This window comes from Rattus rattus, chromosome 1, assembly GCF_011064425.1.
Source record: "Rattus rattus isolate New Zealand chromosome 1, Rrattus_CSIRO_v1, whole genome shotgun sequence".
Lineage (NCBI taxonomy): Eukaryota > Metazoa > Chordata > Mammalia > Rodentia > Muridae > Rattus > Rattus rattus.
Genome location: NC_046154.1, coordinates 117,962,413 through 117,987,132, shown reverse-complemented (window position 1 = coordinate 117,987,132; position 24,720 = coordinate 117,962,413). Strand labels below are relative to the sequence as shown.

Below are 24,720 nucleotides of genomic sequence, written 5' to 3'. Positions count from 1 at the left end.
TCAGCTGTGGGATCCACAGCGATTCAGACTCTGAGGGGAATGTTGGTGTGGGGAGGGGTGAGAAGGCGAAGGGGAAACAGCCCCAGAGGCCTGATCTATTGTTTCCTGTCCTGGGCTTCTTGAGACAAGCACGGTGCGGTAAAATTCAAAGAAAAGAAATGCATTTATGCATTAAATGGCTCCCCACACCCACTCATTTTCAATAACATAACACAGGATAGGTACCAACAAGAAACAGTGGCGAGCTCTTCTCTGCCTCCACCCCACGGATAGCGGCTCCGAACGTAGTAGCCTAGGCTACCTCAGACTCAGGCTCCCAGATGCAGAGAGTAGAGATGGTACCACCAAATCCAGCTCACAATGAGAAACTTTCCAAGTTCCAGAAGAAATGAGGCAGCTACTGACAGATACTCAATGTGAGGAGGTGGGAGATTATTCTAAAGTGCGGATGCCTCGGGAGGCAGAGAGAGGCGGATCTCTGTGGGTTTGAGGCCAGCCTGGTGGACAAAGAGAGTTCCAGGGCAGCCAGGGTTACGCAGAGAGACCGTCTCACAAACAAACCCAACAAAACAACAACAGAAAGTAAGTCATATAACTCTATGCCTGTCTGACTGTCCATCCACCACTTTAGTCAGACAGTGTCATCTTGTTCCTAGGTAGTCCGCCTAGCTGTCTCTTTACGTATACCTTACAGAGTTTCCAAAGCTCTAAAGGAGAGAGCATGCGCACTACCCTACTACTTTAGGGCCCTTAGTGGATTCGTTATCCAAACTCCTCCCCCAGCGCAGTGCCTTAGCCACTGTTTAAGTGTCTTCGGGATGCTCACGAGGCAGAAGGCTGGTCCGCAGTGTGGTGAGGTGGTGAGGACAGTGAGAGGGTGTTAGGCCACTGGGGGCACTGCTCTTGGAAGGGATGAATGGTGCTCTAATGGCAGCCCAGTGAGGACGCACATCTTGGGAAGAGGAGGAGGCAGCCTGCACTGAAGACAGAGAGTCTGTCTCAAGAGGGAGAAGAAGAAGAAAAAGAAAGTGAATTTAGATGATTTAAAGACAGTATTTTTCAGGTATGTATGTCCAGATGGATGTGTTTTGTATTTAAAAAGAGAAAAGGCAGGAGAGGATTAAAGAACTCTTATAAGGTTCCTAAGTAACCTGGGATTAAGAAAGTCTAAGTCTGAGCCAGGTTTGGCGGCGCACGCCAGCGACCCTGGGGCTCAGAAGGCTGAAGCAAGAGGACTCCTGCAAGTACAAAACCAGACCTGTCTGCATAGCAAGTTTCAGGCCAGCCAGGGACACAGGAAGACACCTCATCTTAAAAACAAGTAGAGAAATGGGGGCTGCTCAGTGGTCCAGAGACCCAGCTACCCTTCCAGAGGACACGGGTTCAATTCCCAGCAGATGTGGCAGTTCACAACGGTCTGCAACTCCAGTTCCAGGGGATCTGATACATGTCATACACACACATACATGCAGACAAAAACGTGTATACAAAGAAAAATAAATCTTTTGAAAAAGGACTAGAGAAAAAAGGACTGCAAAAAAGCATGAAGAGATAAAGAAGAAGCAGAGAGAGAAGTGTGTGTGAATGAATGAGAAATCAGTCCACCTCGTGTATAATCCCACCACTGAACTAAAGACACTAATGGGCAATATATGGACATCTCTAAATGGAAGGGACACAGAAAAATGAGATTTTTCTCTCCACGACTTAGCACAGGCTTACCAAGTTCCTCAGAGACGTTCTTTGCCAGCCTCTCTGTCTCCTTCATCAGCTGAGATATAATGCATTTGAACGTGTTTGAAGCCCGTGATTCCACTTTCCTGGAAACTAGGGTCAAAGCAGTGTAAGTACTCTGAAGGAAACCCAGGTCAGATGCAGTTATTTCCAAACCCGGCTCGGTCCTGGTGAAGTCCTCTAAAGTCACAAGCTCCAAGCTCACTGGTGAGTGGCCCAAATCACAGCAGGCGGTCAAAAGCCTTGAAACTGCCTCCCCGTTGACCACTGCTCTGAGTCTAACGTCTCTCCAGGTCTAGTCTAAGCCAGCTTCTCAGTCGAGCTTTCCTGGTGCCTCTACTCTGACAGGTGTGACAGCCTTCTGGTTTCTGCAAATACCACACCCCAGCCACGTTTTCCTGAATCCCTATTTTCCTCCGAGTCCTCCAAGAGCTCCCCACATTGATGTTAGCATTCATATTTGTGTGCTTTGAGCAGAAAAGGAACGGCTTGTCACATGTCATGTTTCGGTGACATGGAGTTGACAGGAACTACCCCTGCTTCACAGAAGGCTGGTTCTTCAAGGAAACAAAGGTGAAACCCGCCCTTCGGAGGTCTGCGAAGCAGGTGCAGGCAAGGCGTCACTGAGCTAGGGGAGGACACCTCAGTCTCTCTGGGGAAGCTGCTGTAAAGAACGTGGGAAGGAGGAAGGCGGCACAGGAGCAGCTGTGCACAAAGCAGAGCTGGGACACACCCTCGGGATAGCACATGGAGGTTTGCAGAGCCGGAGAAGGCAAAACACAAAATGACTTTGAAGTCGATGAAGCTCCAAGGGCTGAAATTATAGAGAAATCCTTGAGTGTTGCTAAGGGGCTGGCATGGGTGGGGAGGCACCTTCTTCTCACTCTCCACGGGGGACTCTCGGAAAGAACCAGGGCTGTGCCCCTCTGTTCCCCTGTGCCCACCCTGCCTTTGACTCACAGAGCGAGCGAGCGAGCGAGCGAGCGAGTGCTCAGGCCAAGATACAGCCATGTGTAATGACTGTACCTCCCTGCTTACACGGGTAGTTAATAAGTAACAACCATCTGCTGGGGGAGCTCGTTTTTAAAACACGTTCTGGTCTTCTGATGAGAACTACTGTGATCTGGATCGTTCCAACAGCAATGATCAGATCACACAAGAACAAGATGACCCCACAGCACCGGCCTAGGGCCGGGGAGCACAGAGGCCTGGCACAGCCACTAGCTATTCAAGCTATCCAAGTGCTTGACTCTCCTCACTGCTTCCTTTACTCTGCGGCGGGAGCCTGTGGACGGGCTTTAGAGACAAAGAGCAGGGATGTTTGTCCCTTTTCAGGTTACCTTTGAGACTCATGCGTCACTAGGGAGAAGAGGTTGACTGGGGAGAAAGACAGGAAATGTGACTGTTTCTGAAGTCTGTGGTTAAAAATGCTTTTACCAAACACATGCAGCATCCAACTTCACCCGCCGTCTCTGAAGCAGGGGGAACAGAGGGTTACAAACTCCCAAGGGGTGTGCTGCTGAACCCCACTTACTTTTCTGAGGCTTATAAACGACCTGCTCCAGTTCTTCCACATTGTCTCTGACTGTGGCAATCACTGAGGCATCGAGGGCAGCACAGAGTTTGCAGATGTGCAGCATGGCTTCCTCCACGGTTTTAGCATCTCCAACACCGACAGAGGCCGTCAGCCCAATGACCTGTAAGGAGCAGGTCAACACTGGCTCTCCCACTTCTCCAGGAAGTTTGTGAGCACAAAGCCACCCCCACCCCCCAAGCTGAAGATCTCGATAAAACTTGTCATCAGATCCCGATCGGCATAAGGACCAAGAGGGAATCTTTCCAGGCAGGGCTACTCCTTTCTTTATCCCCATGGATCTTACTAAGGGGGGAAAACATCTCAACGGGAACGAAAAAGAATGGCGTGTCCATTCCAGTCACATCCATATCTCATGCATTTTCTGTGCCTGGAAAAATACCTTCAACAATCGGTGAGGTTGGAAAATGGCTGTTACAAAGAGAGCTGTGTAGAGTCAGTAAGACGACGTCCTTTGGTAATCACGCACCTGAATAATTAGCTCGCCAGTAAGAAATCTATTTACTCTCAACAATACTTGAGGACACCATACTGTAGGTCCTATAGCTAAATGTCCTTTAACCTGCACTTCCTAAACAGGTAATTGTTGGAGCAAAAGAACTGCATACAATTCATGATTTACAGCTTTTTGGGCCCCCGAGAGACATAACATCGCCATTCTTTATTGCATCTATCCATTCTCTACCCCGGCATCAAATCCTCTTCATCCTCTCCAGCCCCGTTATATACAGCTCCACTTCTACATCATTGACTTTCAGCCAAGCTCCTGCTTCTCCTGTGATTGACAGAAGGGAGAATTTATACAAAAGACTTCCTTCCCTTCTGTCCCATGCAAGAAAGACCCTCTAAAGTGACTCTCTTCATAGGACATCAGATGGGTGCCACACGTTTCCTGTGCTAAGCCATCGACTTGTGCACTGACGATCTGCCGTCCTGATGTCTCCGGGCCATCTGTCATAACAAACAGCTTGAGTATTGTTCCTCACCTCACCCTACGCTCATGTGATACTGTAGAGTTTTAAGGTTCTGGGACATGTCGGGTCCATCCATTCCTCCGAGCCCCTGGACACACAGTACCCTCTCACTGGAAACCATAAGCCATCTACCAAGCAAATCCCTGTAAGTTCCCTTCATCCCTATGAGGTCTTGCCTTACTATCCCTTATGTTCTGACAACACCCTTGACCTGTCTCTGCAGCGTACCTCATGATAAACAGTGACTATGATGTCCCTGGCATCATACTGTACAAGCGCCAGGACCATATCTTCTATATTGGTGTCCCAGAGCCTAAACAATGCACAAGGTCCATGGAAGCCCATGGTTTATACAGTTGGCCCTCCAAATCCCGAGGTTATATATCTGTGACTTCACACAACCATGGATCCAAAATATTTTCAAAAACCTCACAAGTACTGAACATGTATGATTTCCCCCACCTTTATTCCCTAAATAATACAGTACAAGAACTATTTGTAAAAAAATTTACGGGTTGGGATTTAGCTCAGTGGTAGAGCGCTTGCCTAGCAAGCACAAGGCCCTGGGTTCAGTCCCCAGCTCAAAAAAAAAAAAAAAAAAAAAAAAAAAGAAAAAAAAAAAAAAAAATTTACATCAGACTCAACAATACTAGTAATCTGGAGATGATTTAAAGTATACAGGGGGGTTGGGGATTTAGCTCAGTGGTAGAGCGCTTGCCTAGGAAGCGCAAAGGCCCTGGGTTTGGTCCCCAGCTCCGAAAAAAAGAACCAAAATAAATAAATAAATAAATAAATAAATAAAGTATACAGGAAGGAAGTGTGTAGATTACATATAAATGCAATGTCATCTCATACAAGAGACTTAAGCAGCCTGGATTTTGTTCTCTGTGAAGGGCATTCACCCTGGACACCAAGGGACAACTGCTTATCAAGTGAATGAACCGACATTGAACACTGAGTTGTAACTGACGGACTGAAACCCCGAGGAGGGCAAGCTCAGATGTTCCCTCAGAAGAGCAGCTAAGTGGAACGCTGGAAGACTGCGGCTCTTCTTAGAGGTCACCTGACTGGAAATACCTGAGGCAGCGGGTCCGCTGACCCTCCGAGTTTGTGGTCTAGGTATCTGAACATGATCTGGTTGTACGGGTGGTGTTTGCTGGTGTTATGACACTCGTCGAATATCATCAGCGAGAAGACAGCCAGCGAGGGGATGGTTCCATTGTTGAGACTGTTCACAAGAATCTGGGGTGTCAGGATGATGATGTCATTGCTTTCAATGGTGTGCTGCACTGAGATATTATCAGCTGTAGCCCCCGAAATGCCGGCGACACTGTACCTGGGGAGTGACACAAATCCCTTATCACCAACCATGTTGTGAACAGAGAGACAGAGTGGAAGTCTAGGTCACAGCAGCAATTAAGGAAGCGCTCCCGAGCCCCAGAGAGTACAGCTGAGGAGCACTTGGGCTTTCTCACAGACCTGATGCAAAGCCAGGGACCAGGAAATGCAAGGGGTTATAGCTAACTGATCACAGTATTCCAATGATCACATTGTTCCAAGTCATTAGAAGATAAATGATTTTTAAAAGAGTAATAGCCAATCAAGTATAAAATCATTAAAAATGACCAGCGTGGGGGGGGGTGGATGGGGAGGGGAACACCCTTATAGAAGGGGAGAGGGAGAGGTTAGGGGGCTGATGGACAGGAAACCGGGAAAGGGAATAACATTTGAAATGTAAATAAGAAATACCCAATTTAATAAAAATGGAAGGAAAAAGAAAGAAAAGAAAAGAAAGCCATTGATGATCTGAGATGAGTTTATAGATACAAGTAAGGGCAACCGCAGGGTGAAGTTGATTGACTTCTGTTGCATTTGTCTTCTGGAAGACGGAGGTAAAGGAAGGTACTAAAAAAAAACCTGAACACAAGCTACAGAAATGACCTCGCTTGTGTATCCAAGCAAACCAAAGGGATCAGAGATGGGGGAGGAGCAGAGGGTGCAGAGAAATTATACGGAAAATCTAACAACAGGTTTGCTTCTCAAAGGGTAAAATCACTGTAGTGTGTTTCCTACCAGACATAATGATGATATTCACAATAATTCTATAAATGACAAGGAACTGTGATGTTTTCTGCAATACTCATCAATAAAAGAAAGATAAAAATCAAAAAAAAAAAAAAAAAAGACCAGTGTATCACCTAAATGTTAAATTTGGCCACCAAGTTATTAATGGTCAGAGCAATCCATGAGGGCTTAGCATTTCTGGTAAAGTTAAACAAAGAACATTATTCCACAAAGGAACTACTTTTAAAAGTTAAGTCTGGGGTGATTTTCTTTTTTTTTTTTTTTTTTTTATTTTCCCCAACCCCCGGGTGATTTTCTTTTAATCATAACACAGAACAGTGAGGCTTGCCAAGTGCGCTGGAAGGTAGAAGCAAAAGGACCATCTCGTCTAGGCCAACCTCAGCTACAGAGTGAGTTGGAGGATAGCCCCGGCTACGTGATACCCTACAACAAAACCCCTAAAACCAGACAAAGAGGCTAGAAATTTAAAATAAAAACAAAAGACGAAAGAGGTTGGACTGATGGTGGTACGTACCCAAATCTTTCGAAATATCGTGAGAACACAGTGGCCTGCTGTTCATACACAGGGATTTGGTTAGCAAAAAAGACCACTTTCCCTTTCTGTCCGTGCGGGAAGTTTTTAAGATGATGTTCGCATATGAGAAGCGACACAAAGGTTTTTCCACAACCTTTTAGTAAGGGAAGGAAAAAGAAAGAGATAAGCGGTGTTAGCTGTTTTTCCAGGATGGTAATTATTTTTGGCTTCTGTATCACCACTGGGATACAAATAAACAAATCCTTCCTCTGCACAGACAGTGACACTTTAAACCATGGCTTAAAAACGCCACCTTCTTCCTAAGTAACATGCGTTCAAGGAGCAAGGACCAAAAGCAAACTAAAAGAGGGCACTCATCTCCCTCCGGCTTCCTTGAGAAACACAGAGAGATTGCTGACCGGACAGCTCTCCCAATGACAAATACGGAAAAACCCCTTGCTTTGCAGCACCCAAAAGGAAACGAAAAAGCAAAGAGAAGGTTCTGTGAGTTACAGCAACTGACTCACCAGTAGGAGCACATATTACTGTATTTTTCCCTTTCTTGGCAGGCAGGGCAAGCTCCAGTTGGTAATTTCTTGGTTTCAATGGGCTGTGTGAATTATTAGGAGACGCTTCTGTAATACAGAAGGGACAGAGTTATTGAAGGGTTCATGCCATTCAGTGGACCTGAGTTCTGATCCTAGCAACAATGCCCCATTTGAGGAGGTTTGGGATCTTGCTTCTTACTGATTGTCCCACTTTCCCCTTTGAAGGACACTCTAGTCTCTCAATGACAAAGTATCAACAGCAAGGAGGCAGGGGAAAGGCCAAAGTGAATTATTCTTCCTCTTCTCTCTCTCTCTCTCTCTCTCTCTCTCTCTCTCTCTCTCTCTCTCTCTCTCTCTCTTCCTTCCTTCCTTTTTAAAGATTCATTTATTTATTTTATTTTATGTGTATGAGTACACTGTAGCTGTCTTCAGACACACCAGAAGAGGGTATCAGATCCCATTACAGATGTTCATGAGCCACCATGTGGTTGCTAGGAATTGAACTCATGACCTCTGGAAGATCAGTCAGTGCCCTTAAATGCTGAGCCATCTCTCCAGCCCCGTGACTTCTTTCTTAATCATGGAAACATTACTAAGAAAAAGGAAAGCAAGAATGGCCTAATTCAGAACATAGCCACTTGTTACAAAGTAAGAACAGATCTTCAAAAACAGCCGGAAAACCAGCTGTTGGCACCAGGTTCTCAAAGCAACTGAGTGTCTGACCGTCCCACTGTAAAGAAAGACTTTCTAGGTGAAGAAAATTGCCTTTGTTTAAAAGTCATGTATTGGGTTGGGGATTTAGCTCAGTGGTAAAGCGCTTGCCTAGGAAGCACAAGGCCCTGGGTTCGGTCCCCAGCCCCGAAAAAAAGAACCAAAAAAAAAAAAATAAAAAAAAAATAAAAAAAAAAAAAAATAAAAGTCATGTATGGATCACTGTGTGTCCGAAATATTTAAATCGACTGTGTATCCCTAGGATGAAAACCTGTGTCATTCAGTTGCTGACATCATTTGTAAGATATATGTGTGTGTGTGTGTGTGTGTGTGTGTGTGTGTGTGTGTGTGTGTACACATATATATACTGTTTTTAAGAAATCACATCTTTTAACACTATTCATCATTAATATATCTCCTTCCTGATATATATTTTTTACAAATGTTTTGTTAGGGCATGTCTTACAACTTTCTGGTCTCTCTTTTTTTTTTTTTTTTTAATTAATGCTATGTATGTGAGTACACTATCACTGTCTTCAGACACCAGAAGAAGGCATCAGATCCCATTACAGATGGTTGTGAGCCACCATGTGGTTGCTGGGATTTGAACTCAGGACCTCTAGAAGAGCAGTCAGTGCCTTTAACCACTGAGCCATCTCTCCAGCCCTCTGGTCTCTTTATAATAAAGATGTATTTCAAGGAGCACTAGGGCCCTCGTCCAACCACAGGTAACAGAACAGTAGCCTGTGTGTGAGAAGTTACTGTGAGCCCACACACAGAGGCTGCAAACAGCGGCCACACAGTCACCTCATGCTCTCGGACGGCAGCCCTGGCACCCTGAGACGAGACTGAACAAGTGGCTCAGAAACAAGTATTCTTCAGAGAGAAAAGCTGCTTTAGGATGCCATGGGCACGGAAGTTCTGGGAACACCATATATGAAGACACACATACTCCGGGGTAGAAGGCTATAAAAGCAGCAGAGGCTATGGAAGACGGGAACCGGGATTCTGATTATGAGTCTCTATCGCCTCACAAACTCTCTTTCTTTTCTCAATCATGCTTAAAAAGGATTTTTTTTTTCAAAGGCTTCAAAGTGCTGGGGAAACACCATCATGGACAAGAACAAGTGGTGCTGGGTACCTGAAGGAGGGCCGGGATTCTGACTGAGATTCTGACACTCCGGTTCTTCCTGAATGAAAATCTGTATGCTGGCCATTTCTGTTCCGTCATCCTCAACAGCCTTACAGTCAACCCTGACACCTTTGTGAAGACAAACAAACAAATACAAATAAGAACTTAGAATCTTAACGCTATGTGATTACGGTTTTGGTTGAGGAAGCCCCGAAAAGGCCTAACACTAACAAACAGCGAAATTTCTGTTGAGCTCTTATAACCATGGCTTTGCAGTTTCATTTTTTTTCTTTCTTTTTTTTTTTTTAAGATTTATTTATTTATCGTATTTATATAAGTACAGCTGTCCTCAGACACACCAGAAGAGGGCATCAGATCTCATTACAGATGGCTGTGAGCCATCATGTGGTTGCTGGGATTTGAACTCAGGGCCTCTGGGAGAACCGTCTGTGCTCTTAACCTCTGAGCCATCTCTCCAGCCCGGCTTTGCAGTTTCTTAACATTTTATTTACTTTTGAAATGGATGTGTTTATTGTGTGTGTCACACATGACACAGTGAGTGTGCGGAGGGTGGAGGGCCCTGTCTGGGGATTGGTTCTCTCTATCGTGTAGGGCGTAGACATTGAACTCGGTTCTTCAGGCTCAGTGACAGGAGCGGAGCCATCTCACCAGCCCCACTTTGTCGGCTTAAAACAGCTGCAAGAATCATTTTGAGTTTGAAGGTCACTTGGGTGTTTGAATTCCAGTGTCGCCTAGAACTACGAGACTCCAAGTGCAGAACGTGCAGCTATTAGCAGTGCGTAATCGGAGTCCCTCCCCACTCCGCAGCTCAGGACAATGACGCGGGAGAGTCACTCCTGAGCACACTAAAGGGACACTCACGATTTCATCTCTGACCAACGACATAGACAGTTTCTGGAATGATTGATGTTCTAGGTGAGAACTGAACCTAGGACTCGGGTATTTATCAAGGTCTGGTTTAAAGCAAGAAGTGACTTTCCGGAAGCCAACTGGGGTTGGCTTAATCACAGCAAATCTGTTTACTCCTGCTCTGTTCAGTTCCCAATGGCTTCTGAACAAGAGAACCAGTCAACGGCTATCACTCCAGCGCTCGGCCTCTACTCTGACAGGGAGATAAGTCTCGCAGTTCGAACCTTTAGGTCTAGAACTCTTAAGCTATTGCTCCGATAACTTAAATCTCGGCAGGAAGCCTTTATTCTTCCTTCCCCAAATTCTTCGACCTGGGTGGGTTAATTCCATGACTGGTAGCTCCCTTCCTCCCAGGACCCAGCTTGTGTCTTCCCACCGCTTGTGTCCTCGGGCCACAGCTTGAGGTATGTGCAGTGAACAGCGTCTCTGACGGAAAGTAAAGTCGGGGAGAACTGGGGGGCCCAGCATGGTTCAGAGCTCTTTCTCGGAGCAGCCCACCTTTATCGACGAGCCACAGTTCACTAAACTTGCTGTTGTCTTTCTCCAAAGCAAACTGCAAAACCTTTGGCCAGTTCTCCTTATCGGATCTGAGAAGACATTGGACCATCTTCTCCGCACCCGCCATCCTCCCTTTAGTGAAGCAGATCTGGGGGAGACAAAGGCACCACACTGATTGGTCAGCTCAGCCTTTCTTCTCGCAAGCTTTGCTAAAGAAACCACATCTACTCAAGCAGTACTTGGTAGAGATCACTGTGAGCTCTGGTCGAGGAGGCCTTAGCATCTTTTATTTTCCCCTACCTGGCACTAGCTTTTAAGCTATTCTTCCCTTCACCTTTGTCCTTTATAACGGGCTATCATTATGTCAAGGCAAATGTTATCTTCTGAATCCTTACATCCATTGCCTCCGGCAATCCCGGGGTAAAAAGTTAACCCAGACGAGGACCGTTCACCCTAAGGATATCTTAGCATACAGAGCCATTTGGAAACACCTAACAACACAGCAGCAGTTTGGTTTGGTTTTTTCAAAGCAGGTATTCTATGATTTTTATTTCTAATGATCACTAAAATGCATGGTGTATATATTGCTCTGCATCAAACTGGCAGATACACTTCGTGCGCACCGTCTCGTTTCACCCTAAGAGCATGCTAATAAGGTACATTTTTCTTCCATTAGCTTCTTAGAGAAGCTAAATGGATTGCCGAACACTAGTTAAGGGACTGAGAGACTGTAATAAACGTAGCTACATCCCAGAGCCTGGCATATTTTTCTTTTCATTTGTTGCCCTGCTTGACGTGATTTGCATGTGCATAAAACACTATTCAAAGAAAAGGTAAGGGGGCAACTTGAACTGCAAATAGGTCAATTTTCCAATAGTCTAGCATAGAAAATTACCCCATTCACTTTAAAAATTCTATTCTAGTCATTATGTCTTCTAGATGAGAGCTTTTATGGGTTTCGATTATCCTTGGGCCTAAAGCACGACAGGAAGCGGCGCATTCCCAATGTGTCAGCATTTTTCTTTAAACTTAGTACCTGGTACTGGCTTACCTGTCTGATTTCTTCACATTCCTGATTAATCAAACATTCAGATATTTCAGAAAGGATATCTGTCGGGCTAACTGTGGCCTTAAATTCCGGCTCTAAACGTCTTAAGAGTAATCTGTGTTCCTCTAACTTTTCAAGTTTTTGAAAGTCCCAAGTTTCGATGGCTTCATAAAGTCCACAGTAACCTGGAAAGAAAGAAAAAAATGGGGATTTCTTAAAGCGAGCCCAAGATAAAAACGCTTTCACATCAAAACCACAGGAATTCTGTTTGAATACATGGTAAGGGAACTCAAAACCATCTGCCAACACGGCCTCAGTCACTGGACGATGGACAGTCTGGGGAGCCAGCTGGTGGCAGCCTTTAGAGGTGACCACACCATGCGGGTCCTGACGTCATCAGTGGCAGCACACCGAGTTCGTACAGAGGATCGACTGAGAACCGTAGCCCCTGGCACACCCTTTGCCACCAGAAAGTGCCGCGTTCTTCCACACATGCTCCCCCCAGGATGCCCTGCCTCATGACACATGGGTGGGGAAGCCACGGATCCACTTGGCTCTCATTTTTCTGCCTTTTATTTCCTCAGGCATTAACTCACAGCAGTTAAAGTCAGCGAATACAGCTATTCATGATTTTCAAAAATAGAAGTAATATTCATTTTTGGTACCCAACAGTTTAGGTCTCCTAAGAGTCATTATCCTTCAGGGTAAAGTCCGAAGGGCAGATATGAAGCCTTGTATTTGACCTTAGAATAAAATCTTTAAAATGCCCCTCCATGCATTTTAACATCAACCCACAATTTATTTTTTTTTAATATTTATTTTTATTTTATTTTCTGTGCGTCTGTGTACCACAAGTGTGTCTGGTGCCTTAGGAGAGCAGACGAGAGTCAGATTCCGGGAACTGAAGTTACAGATGATTGTGAGCCACCATGTGGGTGCTGGGAACCAAACCTGGGTCCTCTGCAAGAGCAGCCAGTGCTCTGAATGGCAGAACCATCTCCTTGGGCCCCTCGATTTACTTTTAGTCAAACCCATCCTGTTTAGCCTCTCAGTTGGAAACGGTAAAGAAGACAAGAGGAAATAAGAATCTTACATCCTGCCCTTCACGCCATTCCAAGAAAAGATTAAGTCAAGTGAAGAAGGAAAATGACTTCCACCTGAAAGAACCCAAGAGCGCCTGACTCTAGTGTTCTTGGACAGAATCACCAGGCTCCCGGCCTCTAAGACCTACAGTTACTTCATTCAGGAGCTTAAGAAGACAATGGTTTTCTCCCCTATATACCCAAAACCCAAACCAAACAAAGTAGCACCAGGACCAGGAAGGTAGCTTAGTGGGTAAAGTGCTCACCACACAGGCCTGAGGACCTGAGTTCCTACCCCCCCAACTCTCATGCAAAAGCAGGCATAGCAGCGCGACCCTATAATCCCAGCGGGTCTAGCAAAAAAGGGTAAATTCTGGGTCCAAAGAGAGATCCATTCCCCAAAACATAAGGTGGCAAGCTCCTGAGGAAGACACCTATGTCAACGTCTGGGCTGCACAGAAGTACCCTCAAACCTGTGCACACAAGCATGCACGTACACAGGAACGTATCCATGTATTATTACTGCAGCTAGTTTTAGGCTCTGCCTCCTAAAACTCCACAAGCTGGAGAACAAACACTCAAAACATCAGTGCGATGGGGACATTTCAAATTTAAACCACAGCACACAGCTATGCCTAATGCCTAACTCATTCCTGTATGTATAACCACTTACCCCAATGTGTTTTCATATTGAAGAGGCTGGTTTTCCCCCTTTTGGGTGGTCATGGTACTCCTGTTGAAGAACCTTTGGCCACATCCCTCAGAGTTTACTTCTGGGCTAGTGGTCTATTTATCTGGCTTTATGACTGTCCCGTACTGTTTTGATTACTGTAGCTCTGTGACATGTTTTGAAACCGGGAAGTATAAGTTCCCCAAGGTTTCCAAGTGTTTTTCTTTTCAATACTTTGGCCATGTGGAGTATATTGAGATTGCATATGAGTTTCAGAGTAAAATCTCCTATTCCTGCTTAATAAACAGCCCTCCCACCACCGTTTGGCAATGTTCTTAACGGCTGAGCCAACTCAGCAACGCAAACATTTACATCTAAGCGGTGGGTCCAGCTTCCAACTCAGGAGTGTAAGGTGTCATTCATGTCCGCGTCCCTAAGGTTCCTTTCAGAAGTGGTTTATGGTTTTCAGGTTACAGGTCTTTCCCCTGCTCAGCTGGGCTTATCCCTAACTTTATTTAAAGTTCTCAGTGCTGTTATAAAAGGAATCACTTTATTAAAATCTTTTTGCATTATTCGTTAATACATAAACTAGCAACCTATTTTGAGGATACAAATTTTATATGCTGAGCCTTTTCTGAATTAATTAGTGTGAACCATTCCTTTATGAAACTCTTAGGGTTGTGCACACAAAGCACCCCATCTGCAAAGAGAAGTGTATTCCGCCACTTATGCTCCAAGACAGACATTTTAAAATTAAATTTAAACATTTAAATTCAGACATTTAAATTAAAATTTAACTGCAGACTTTTCCTAGTAAACCTCATATAACTTCACAGTGAAAGTTAGCTGTGCCATTTTTACTTGGGAGACAAGGTCTTAAATGTAATACTCAGATTAGTTAGAGCCTTCCCCCTGTCCCCAAGGAAAACAACTGCTTCTCTGATGGGGCTAGTAAGAGATGAGGGAAGTAAGCAAAAGCAGGGTTTACTTTCCTCTTTATCCCCTGCTGGGTCATTTGAAGCGTTGGGTAAGGGCTGAGGCGGTGGCTTAGCAAGTGAAGTATGGTGTTCCTGCAGAGGACTGGCGTCAGATCCCAGCACTCACATCAGAGCCTCAACTGCCAGTAAGTCCAGCTCCAGGGGAATGCCTGGTCTCACAAACGCATGCGCACTGTCAGACACAGACACACACACACACACACACACACACACACACACACACACACACACACACACACAGCCTTTAACACTAAATAAACTGGTAAGATAAGCATGTATCACTGAGACGCAAGCTAGATGATACGTCACAATGATGGTCCATGAGGCAGGAAATAGAGACAGTAAGTCAACTACTAATCCTGGAAATAGCAGAGAACCGAGTTTTATAATAAATGGCATTAAACCCTTTCACCTAATTTAAAAAAAAAAAAGCATTTGTGTTTTATACAACTGCTTTATCACACTGACAATGGGTGGTTTCCCGAGGGAGAGCAGTACCCGAGAGAGGCAGTGTGTTTGCTCTAACAATATCGTGTTAACTTAATACACCTGTGTACGAATGCGATGGCTCTATTTCCTGTAGTGGAGAGGCCGGCCATGACTGGTGGGACTCACAGCGATCTGCCTGCCTCTGCCTCCCTGGAGCTGGGACTAAAGGTGTGCTCCTCCACAGCCAGCTGACAGATTTTCTTTGTCAGTTAAACAGTCCACTTCAAACAAGAGGGGCCCGGTGGCTTTCTTTTCTTTACTGTTCCTTACATACACTGGGCCTACGTTTTCCCATTTCCTCGCTCACTGTTTGTAACTCTGAAGAAAAGTCTTGTCTTCCTTCACCAGTGAGTAAGCTGGAGTGACAGAGAGGCAAGAAATGGAGTCACCTAAGTGTAGGGTCCAGGAACTGTCTCACAAACCACAGGGACCCATCTCAGTCAGACAAGGAGAGTTTACTGAGCATACGCCTCAGGACTGGTCAACCAGGGCCACGGTCCAGATTTGGGAACTGAACCATGACACCGAGTTAAGGTCCTACAGGGTTTTTTAAGCCCCAACTCCAAATCACCTGTGCCAAGTTATTCAGCCAATCAGGATTCAGGGATAGGAGATTTCCTTAGGAATATGTCTTTGATGTACACTTTATCCTGTTCCCATTGACTGGGGTATTCAACTGTGACGGGGGACTTGCCTTGTCTAGTATTCATGTCTTAACTTGTCTACCAGGATGGAACTTGTCTTGTCTAACATTCATGTCTAAACTTTCCAACCAGGGTGTCAGTTACCCACGTACATGTCTCTTTCTGCCAGGTAGGATGTCAGTTCCCAGGGAGGTCTAGGGAACGTAAGCTTTACTGGGCCACTACTCAAAATGGAAGTCGTATCCCATCTAGTTTGTCCCTCTTATATTGGAGTCTATCCTATGGGCAGCTTACACCACAAAAGCTTATACACAGGTACAGGAAGTGCTGCTGGGTGGTTGGTTCAGGTCCCAGCTTACTGTGGGTAACTACACAAAACAGTTCTACTGACTTCTATCCAAGGGCACAGAACATAAGAGACTATGTCTTCAGTCTTGGCATTAGAAGGTTTCCTAGTAACAGCAGAAACATGTAAAGAAGTTTCCTTACAATGGCAGGCCTTCTAGATAACAGTTACCCAGGCCTTAACACTAAGTAGTAACTAACTGACTGGGTGTTGAAGGGTAATTAATGTTCAACTTCCACCCTTCCAATGTCCGTGTAGCAACTCACCCCCACACAGAATCAGCCTCAGGAGACCCAGGTTCTACCTCCAGCATTTCTGTGAAGTAGCAGTGTGACCTCAACAAAGCATCTCCCGGGCCTTCCTTTTCTCACGTACAGAGAAGAGGAAGTTGACATGTCTATGATGTCATTCAGCTACATAAGACTGACTCCACATGCTATGGACCTCAGAGACCAAAGAACACACAACACAGTTAGAGTCCAGTGTGAGTCAGCTCTTCCTTTAAGAATTAGAATCTCCCAGGCTGTGGTGCTGTTGAATGCCTTTAATAGCAGCACCTGCAGAAGCAGGCAGATCTTAGAGTTCAAGGACAGCCTGGTCTACACAGAGAGACACTGTCTCATAAATACAAAAACCAGACAAACAAAAACCCTAAAGAGTTAGACTATTCCAGGACTGTGTACACCTTCTGTTTCCCACCCCTCTGTCCCTTCACCAGAATATACTGTTTAATGTATCACTCCTTTGGTTTTTGTCTAAATAGTCACATGGCATTAGTTTCCTTACCTACGTGTTTAGTTTGACTCACGTGGAACTTTATAACTATTATAGTTCCTGCTGTCAAATTTAAATAATGCATGTCTACAATTCAGCCAGGTTGTCATTTATAGACAAGGTCACAAGCTTCACTGCAGGATAATGGAGTACTGTATAAACACTGTAAAACTGGCGTGCTAGTAATACTGCCACCTCCCCTATTAGTTACAACGCGGTAGGTTGCTCTGGCTGTTCCCGGTGTAGACCATTCTCTCATCTGCTTCCAAACAGTCTTTACATTTCCTTAAACGATGAGGCATGAGCCACACACAGATGCCACAGGACGCATCGCTCTTCTCCTCTCAGCATTCTGACACAGCAGAGTGAAGTACTCCGACTTGGGAGGAAGAAGAAGGAACCAACCTGCATGGTACAGGGCATCCAAAAAGGCCCGGAACCAGCCCTCTGTCTGCAGCTCCAACAGGTACCGGAGGAACAGTGAGGCGGCCTCTATTGGGCCCTTGTTGTTCTTCTCGGCCTGAATGCACTGCACCTCATCTGCGAACAGAAGCAAGGACAAGTGAGCAGCCTGCAGAAGCACCAGTCACAGGAAGATAGAGCAGACCAGCCCTTCCCAGGGGGAGCTGGGAGTCATAACAAGTCACGGAACCAGAGGACCTTTGGAGAAGCAGCAGACTCCACTCATCCGTCTACTCACACTCCCACCCTCCACTCAAGTTCCCCACAGTAAGCAGAAGTCACAGTGGAGGGTGTACATGGAAGGAGAAAGGCTTCCTCTCCTTCGAAACCCTGAAGCAGCTGCTGGAGTAAGAGGGTGAGTGTGGGAACGAACGCCCCATGGCATCAGTAAGGAGGATAGCGGACGCAGCAAGCACTTTGAATTACATTGAATTACGTAAAGTACATTTGTGGTCTTTCATTCCGATTTCTGCCAACAGAGTAAAAGAAACATAGCAGGAAAGTGGAAGCAGAGGGAACTAAAGAAACCAGTGAGACTGGGTGACAGGAAATGCTAGCAACTGCTACTTTCAAAATGGTATTCATTTTTTGAATGTACATGCTAACTCCGTGCCTGGGGTATTAACCTGCTGTCCTCCTGTAGCCTCTTACATCCAGGGTTTCCATGGTAGATGGAGTAAATTCCCAAGGAGGGGGCCAGTTACCAGTGTGTTTTCAGCACATTCTTAGAGATTAGGAGACATGGCCCGGAACACTCAAGGAAGGTATTTGGGAGAACTAAGAGAGGGAGAGGAGAACCTTAGCTCTCATTTAGGGATCTCATGACAGTCAAACTTGCTCTTTTCAAGTGGAAAGCTTAATGGAATTTCGAGTTGGGATCTGCCACTACTACTGAACTGCAAGAAAGAGAAACTGTTTACCCATTTAGCAATCCCTCTTTCCCTCTCCCCTTCATGCTAGACGGCCACCAGCCAACTTCACTGCTTTTACTAATCAGGATGTTTCAGGACTCGGCAGGCAAGTGCTCTACCATGGAGCTGCAGCCCCTGCTCTCACCTGGACTGTCCTGTGAACGGTTCCTGGTAGCATGTGGTCTTTGCACCTGGCTTCTTCCTCTTAACACATGTTTTAAAACCCATTCATCTTATACACGCACATGCATCATTCTTTATTTTTTTTAAAGGGGTTGGTCTTTTTTTTTAAACATTTATTTATTTATTATGTATATATATATATATATATATATATATATATATATATATATATATATAACATACAGCTTTCTGCCTGCGTGTATGCTCCTGCAGGCCAGAAGAGGGCACCAGACCTGATTATAGATGGTTGTAAGCCACTTTGTGGCTGCTGGGAATTGAACTCAGGACCTCTAGAAGAGCAGTCAGTGCTCTTAACCACTGAGCCACCTCTCCAGCCCGCCATTATTCTTTTGTTTAATAAAAAAGCTATACTATAAGAATGACACAAGCCAAACAAAATTCCATTGCCTGGTTATTTCACACTGCCCATGTCCATGCCAACAGTCAAGAGGCATTTGAGGCTGTGTCTGCCATTTGGCTATATGAACAGAAATGCAACGAGTGCTTCTCCTAGTCACTATTTGTTTGCCGTGACCATGGCAACCCTTATAAAAGAAAGCATTTCATTGGGGGGGAGGGGTTATCCTCAGAGGATATGTTCTTTATCGTCATGGTAAGGACCATAATGTCATGCATGACTCTGGAGTGGTAGCTGAGAGCTCCAGTCTGACCTGCAGTCAGAGAGAGAGACACACTGGTCCTGATGTTGGCTTTGTGGTGACGGTGATGGCCGCACTTCCTCTAACAAGATTATCCCTACTCCAACAAGGCCATATTCCATGATTTTCCTAATCCTTTAAAACAGTTCTTTCACTCTGATGACTACACACTCAAATTTACAAGCCTGTGGGGGACACTCTCATTTCCACCACCACAGCACAAATTTTGTGCAAATGCACTTTTCTGAGGTACACATATAGGTGTGAGACCACCAGGCCATGTAGAAACTTCACTTTTTGCCATTGCACAGAACTGATAAACCATTTTCCAAAGAAGAAACGCACCTTTGCAGTCCCTCAGGCAATCCAAGTAAGCAATGCCTGTTACTGTTTTCTTCCTGAAGTTGTCTGTATGAGTTTCCCAGGGCCGCAGTGACACTTTGAAACAAACGAAGTAGCTTAAGGCAATAGAAACTCCCCACCCCCACCCCCAGCTCTAAAGCCTGTACAAGTCAAGGTGTTGGCAGGGCCATGCTTCCATCAAGGACTGAGGAAAATGCTTTCTTTGCCTCTTCCAGCTTAGGTAGCCATCGGGATTCCTCCCTTGTAAAGAGACACCATGACCAAGACAACTCTCATAAAAGAAAGCATTTCATTGAGGGTTTGCTTACAGTTTCAGAGGCTTAGTCCATGATCACCACGGTGGGAAGCTTAGCAACATACAAGGCATTAAGCAGCAGTTACATCCTGGCCTGCGGGCCAAGAGACAAAGAGAGACAAAGCTGACACAAGGCCTGGCTCAGGCTTTTGAAACTTCAAAGGCTACGGGCGCATGCGTGCGCACGCGCATGCGCAGTCACACACTCTGTCCAACAAGACCACACCTCCTAATCCTTCCAATAGTATCTCTCCCAGGCTACTAACCATGCAAATATATGAACCTATGGGGGCCATTCTTCTTCAAACCACCATAGAGGGTCTCCGGAAGACCCGGATTCTGCCTGTGGACTCATCTTTAAAGAGGAGTTTGACACAACCAGCGCTCCTTGAATCACCTTATATTTTCAGTTTCTGTTTTCTAGTTACTTTAAGCTGCTAAACATGTCTCTTTCGCTTTCTAGAAAATGAGACCAGTACAATCATCTTTAGAGTTGTGGATTATTATCCTTAGCCTCTGGATAGCATTTTAAAACTGCAGACACAACGTGCTATGCTTTCTGCTACCTCACTTCTGAGGGGAGGAATTTCACACACATTGATTATTCTTTTCCCCAGCTCTCTATTGATTTATTTTTAAATTCAAATTATTAGTTAAAAATCCCTAGCTCAAGTAACAAAAAGAGGGAAAGACCCGCATAACAAAATTAGAAAGAAAAGAAGGGGGAGATCACCACAGAACCATATAAAACGCACAGAGTCATTAGGAAGTGCTCTGAAAACTTCCACTTAAAACAAACTAGAGGAAATGGACAGGTTCCTAGACACCTATGACCTATCAAAATTTAATCAAGAGGATAGAAACAAACAGATCTACAACAAGAAATGAGGTTGAAACAGTAATAAAAAGTCTCCCAACAAATAAAAGCCTGGAATTCGATGGGTTCACTGCAGAATTTGCCCAAACCTTTAAAGAAAAACCAACATAAATATTCGTCAGCATGTTCTATAGAATAGCAGGGGAAGGGACATCAGCAAACACATTATACAAAGCTAGCGTTACTCTGAAGTAATTAGGTTAGTCTGTAACTGGAGGGAGGGAGGGAGGGAGGGAGGGAGGGAGGGAGGGAGAACAGGAGGGAGGGAGGGAAAGAGGAAGGGATATAATAAAATTTCTCGATGACCTTACAAGCCATTGGCTTTCCAACATGCCCGTTAGCAAACTTGGCAAGAAAGCAATCACAAAAGGACGTTCATTCCTAGTCACAACAGCCACAAACAAACAACAGCAAACCTTACCAAAAGAGGGGAAAGACAAGGCACACTTTCAAGGCAGAAAAACACCAACAGAAACCAATAGCTTTCATCCTAAAGAGAACAAGAGAGTTTATTCTGGAGCCATTTTGAGTGACCATGGCTCAGTAGCACAGATTTAAGGTTAGCCCGAATTCCGTTTTATGAAGTGTTTTTGCTTTGTTTCTTCGCGGCTGTCCTGTAATTAACTCTCTTTGTAGAGCAGGCTGGCCTCGAACTCAGAGATCTGCCCGCCTCTGCCTCTCCAGTGCTACGATTAAAAGCATGTGCCACCACCTCCCAGCTCAGTTTTAATAAGTTTTTTTTTTTTTTTTTTTTTTTTTTTTTTTTTTTTTTTCGGAGCTGGGGACAACCCAGGGCCTTGTGCTTCCTAGGTAAGCGCTCTACCACTGAGCTAAATCCCCAGCCCCGATAAGTTTTATACATTCATCCATTGATGGACATTTAGACTGGCTCTGTTTCCTAGTTTCTGCGGATTATCCTGTGTCTCCTCCCCAAGGCTACCCCCACCATCCATGATCCTATTTTTCTTTTCTTTTTTTTTTTTTTTTTTTTTTTTTTTTTCAGAGCTGGGGACCGAACCCAGGGTCTTGTGCTTGCTAGGCAAGCGCTCTACCACTAAGCTAAATCCCCAACCATGATCCTATTTTCTTATTTCTGCTTGCTATAGTCTCTGCTCCCGTGGCCAGTCTGCTTCTGTGTCCCTCTGTTCTGGACTCTTCCAGACACCTCTGCTACCATCATATCACAATAAAAAACCTTCCCCCTGGTCAGGAGGTAGTGTGCATGCCTTTATTCGAGGTCTACAGAATCAATTCCAGGACAGCCAAGGCCGTACAGAGAAACCCTGTCTCGAAAAACTAACCCCAGGGGCTGGGGATTTGGCTCAGTGGTAAAGCGCTTACCTAGGAAGCGCAAGGCCCTGGGTTCGGTCCCCAGCTCCGAAAAAAAAAACCAAAAAAAAAAAAAAAAAAAAAAAGAAAAACTAACCCCTCCCCCCCAAAAAAACCCAAAGCCCTCCATGAAGCCATGGAGCCGTCTCTGTGGTGCTTTACTGTGCTTTCGATAACATGAATAAGAAATAAACATTAGTGTGTAAGTGTGCACAGTATGTTGGAGTCTGAGTTCCTTGAGACTAGGTCCAAGAGCAGCGCATGGCTGTGTTAGATGGTAATGCTGTTTGCAGGTTGGTTTTAGGAACCTCCGTGGTGATTTCCATAACAGCTACACAGTTTATCCTCAACGGCAGTGTCCCTCCATATCCTTGTAAATAGTGGCTGTTTGTTTCCTTCATAGGTCGCCAATCTGACTGGGGTGCACCGTCCTTTCTGTCAATGGTGGCCTTGGCTATTTGGTCTTTTACAATTCCTTATGATTTGTTTGTTTGTTTTCGCCTAGACAGCGGCAAACCTACAGGCAACATTGTACGAGAAACTGAGAGCGTTTCCTCTAAAGTCTGGAATCAGACAAGTGTGCCTGTCATTCCCGCTCTAGTCAAAAAAGCGCTTCAAGACTCAGACCAATAAGACAAGAGACATAGATAAGAGTGAGAAAACTAGGGAAGGAATAAGTCAAATCATCCCTGTGTAATCCTATAAAGACCCCCAAAGACTCTACCACGAACTCTTAGCCCTCATAAAAAATTTCAACAAAGAGGCAGGGTTCAGAGTAAACGTACAGAAACCAGTAGTCGCTTATTACATACCAATAACAACCTGGCCTGGCTGAGAAAGACTTGGGGGAAGCAGGGCGTTCTATTCACACAAACCATTAACAACAAACCCTAACCAAAGTGGTGGAAGATCACTACAATGCAAACTTCAAAGACAATGGGGGGGTGGGGGGGAGGCAATTTCTTGAAGACACTAGAAGATGGAAAGATCTCCCAAGATGGGTAAAATTAATACAAAGCAAAGCGCTCTAGTGCCAAGAAAAATCTATAAATTCAATATAATCCACAATTTAAAAATCTCAATATTTACATCTTCACAGAACTAAACAAACAAGCCCTAAAATTCATGAGACTAAAACCAGCACCCTGAGAGGGAAGGATGATACCTTACATGGGGGAGGGGGAGAGTGTAATGGAACGCACGTTGTAAGAAAGCAGAACAGGGTACCATTTCCAGGAGGGAGGGAAACCATCCAGAGAGGGACAGGTAAAGAGGCGGAAGATAAGTAAGATTGAAGGACAGGAAGGCAAGTGACCCTGGTGCTAAGGGATGCTTTGGGTCGGTTTCCTCTCTTCAAGCCCTCTCCAGTTATTAGTGTTTTTTCTGCTTCTCTCTAGCACAAGGGGGCGCTGGGACCCCTGGGTAGTGTTCTTTTACTCACTGTATAGCCTGTTAGGAACAAAAGGGCGTCAGAAATAACCTGCAGTTTCCACTAGGGTCCAACACCAGTAAAGACGTCTATCTAGGCTTTAACTTGCAAAAAGAAACATCTAGGCTTTAACTTGCAAAATAAAAAGCAGCTGCCAAAAAAAAAAAAAGCAGCTGCCAAATGTCCTCTCTCACCCCTCAAACATCCCCTCCCTTGGGGTGGGGTCGGAGTTGGGGAAGTGTGTTCATTCAGATAGAAGCACCCAGTGCAACTTAACAAAGAGTCTATTATCCACTAATCAAGTCCCCAAAGCTAGAGGTGAACGGCTGTGTTAAACTCTAAACACGCGGAGTCTGGGGAAAGTTTTCCTCCACGGACTTCCTGTCAGCAACGTCTTTTGACAGAATTGTGTGCGTGTCAGTCCTCTTGCTTCATGTGGCCCTCACCTCCACCTTTGGCCCTGGCCCAAAGCTCTTTGCTCTGTACAGGAGTCTAAGGAGGGACCGGCGCATTCTTATTTCTCAATCTCTCCTGACAGGACTACGGAAGGCACACAGCAGTCTAGGTGTAAATAAGAGAAACAGACTATTTCCTCAGCTTTGAAAATAAATAAGAGTGGTACCTTGCAGGAACTTTGTTCCTGACTATCAATCAAGTCAGGATGCTGTCTACTCTTAAAATGGCCCGGGAGTCTCACATACATTTCTAGGATAGTTACCCAAATTGGCTTAAAGAAAGCGGGGGAGGGGCGCGCGGGGTGGGGTGGAGGGGTGGACAGGGCCTCCAGGTGTTTTTGATCTGAGCGTTTCCCCTCCCTAAGGTGGAGAGCCTGAGAGCCCCAGTGGGGGACCACTCACCATCCCGGAGCCAGGAACTCATATAGCTGAGGATGTAGGTGGGGTCCAGAATCTTCTTGATATAGTCTCTGAATGCTTGCAGATTCTGCCGCTGCTCTGCGGTCATTCTGTGGCTCCCCGCGATCTACGAGCGCCCTGGCTCCCCCAAATCCGCCCGGGATGAACGCGGTGAGGACTTTCCAGAGAGTCCAACAGCTGAAGCAGCACCAGCGGACAGACGGCGCTAGGAAACCGAAACTGCCTCGGGGCGCTGGGGGGCGGGGATCCAGTTTCGTTTCTGATCCTAGAGAGCCACTGATCCGGCGGGACCTAAAGGTACCTTGGGAACTGCCTTGAAGTTTGGGCGCAGCTTTTCGCGTGGTGTAAGGTGAGCACAATTGAAGTGCACAATTCAAACAGAATCACCCGTTACCTCTTCCGCGGATCAGCTGGGTCGTACAGTAATCTTTAACTTTTTTTCCCCTCCCGGGAAGGGCTTCTCTATGTAGCCTTGACTGTCCTGGAACTCCATCTATAGACTGGCTGCCTCAAACCACAGAGCTCCAATCCCACCTGCTTCAGCCTCCCAAGTGCTGGGACTAAAG

At 45.4% G+C, this 24,720-nt stretch overlaps 1 protein-coding gene across 1 annotated transcript in view; it reads right to left on the bottom strand.

The window, feature by feature from the left end:
* The window catches only part of Ddx58 (DExD/H-box helicase 58), a 44,590-nt gene extending 20,248 nt beyond the window's left edge, over positions 1 to 24,342 (bottom strand). Inside the window, exons 1-11 of the mRNA XM_032905057.1 lie at positions 24,137 to 24,342; positions 17,177 to 17,311; positions 11,772 to 11,953; positions 10,721 to 10,868; positions 10,599 to 10,608; positions 9,302 to 9,414; positions 7,429 to 7,536; positions 6,902 to 7,055; positions 5,380 to 5,638; positions 3,269 to 3,431; positions 1,723 to 1,827 (exon numbers count right to left, since the gene is read on the bottom strand). Coding sequence (XP_032760948.1) covers positions 1,723 to 1,827; positions 3,269 to 3,431; positions 5,380 to 5,638; positions 6,902 to 7,055; positions 7,429 to 7,536; positions 9,302 to 9,414; positions 10,599 to 10,608; positions 10,721 to 10,868; positions 11,772 to 11,953; positions 17,177 to 17,311; positions 24,137 to 24,242 — 1,483 coding nt within the window. The 5' untranslated portion in view covers positions 24,243 to 24,342. The remainder of the gene's footprint in view (positions 1 to 1,722; positions 1,828 to 3,268; positions 3,432 to 5,379; positions 5,639 to 6,901; positions 7,056 to 7,428; positions 7,537 to 9,301; positions 9,415 to 10,598; positions 10,609 to 10,720; positions 10,869 to 11,771; positions 11,954 to 17,176; positions 17,312 to 24,136) is intronic.
* Positions 24,343 to 24,720: the final 378 nt, after the last annotated feature.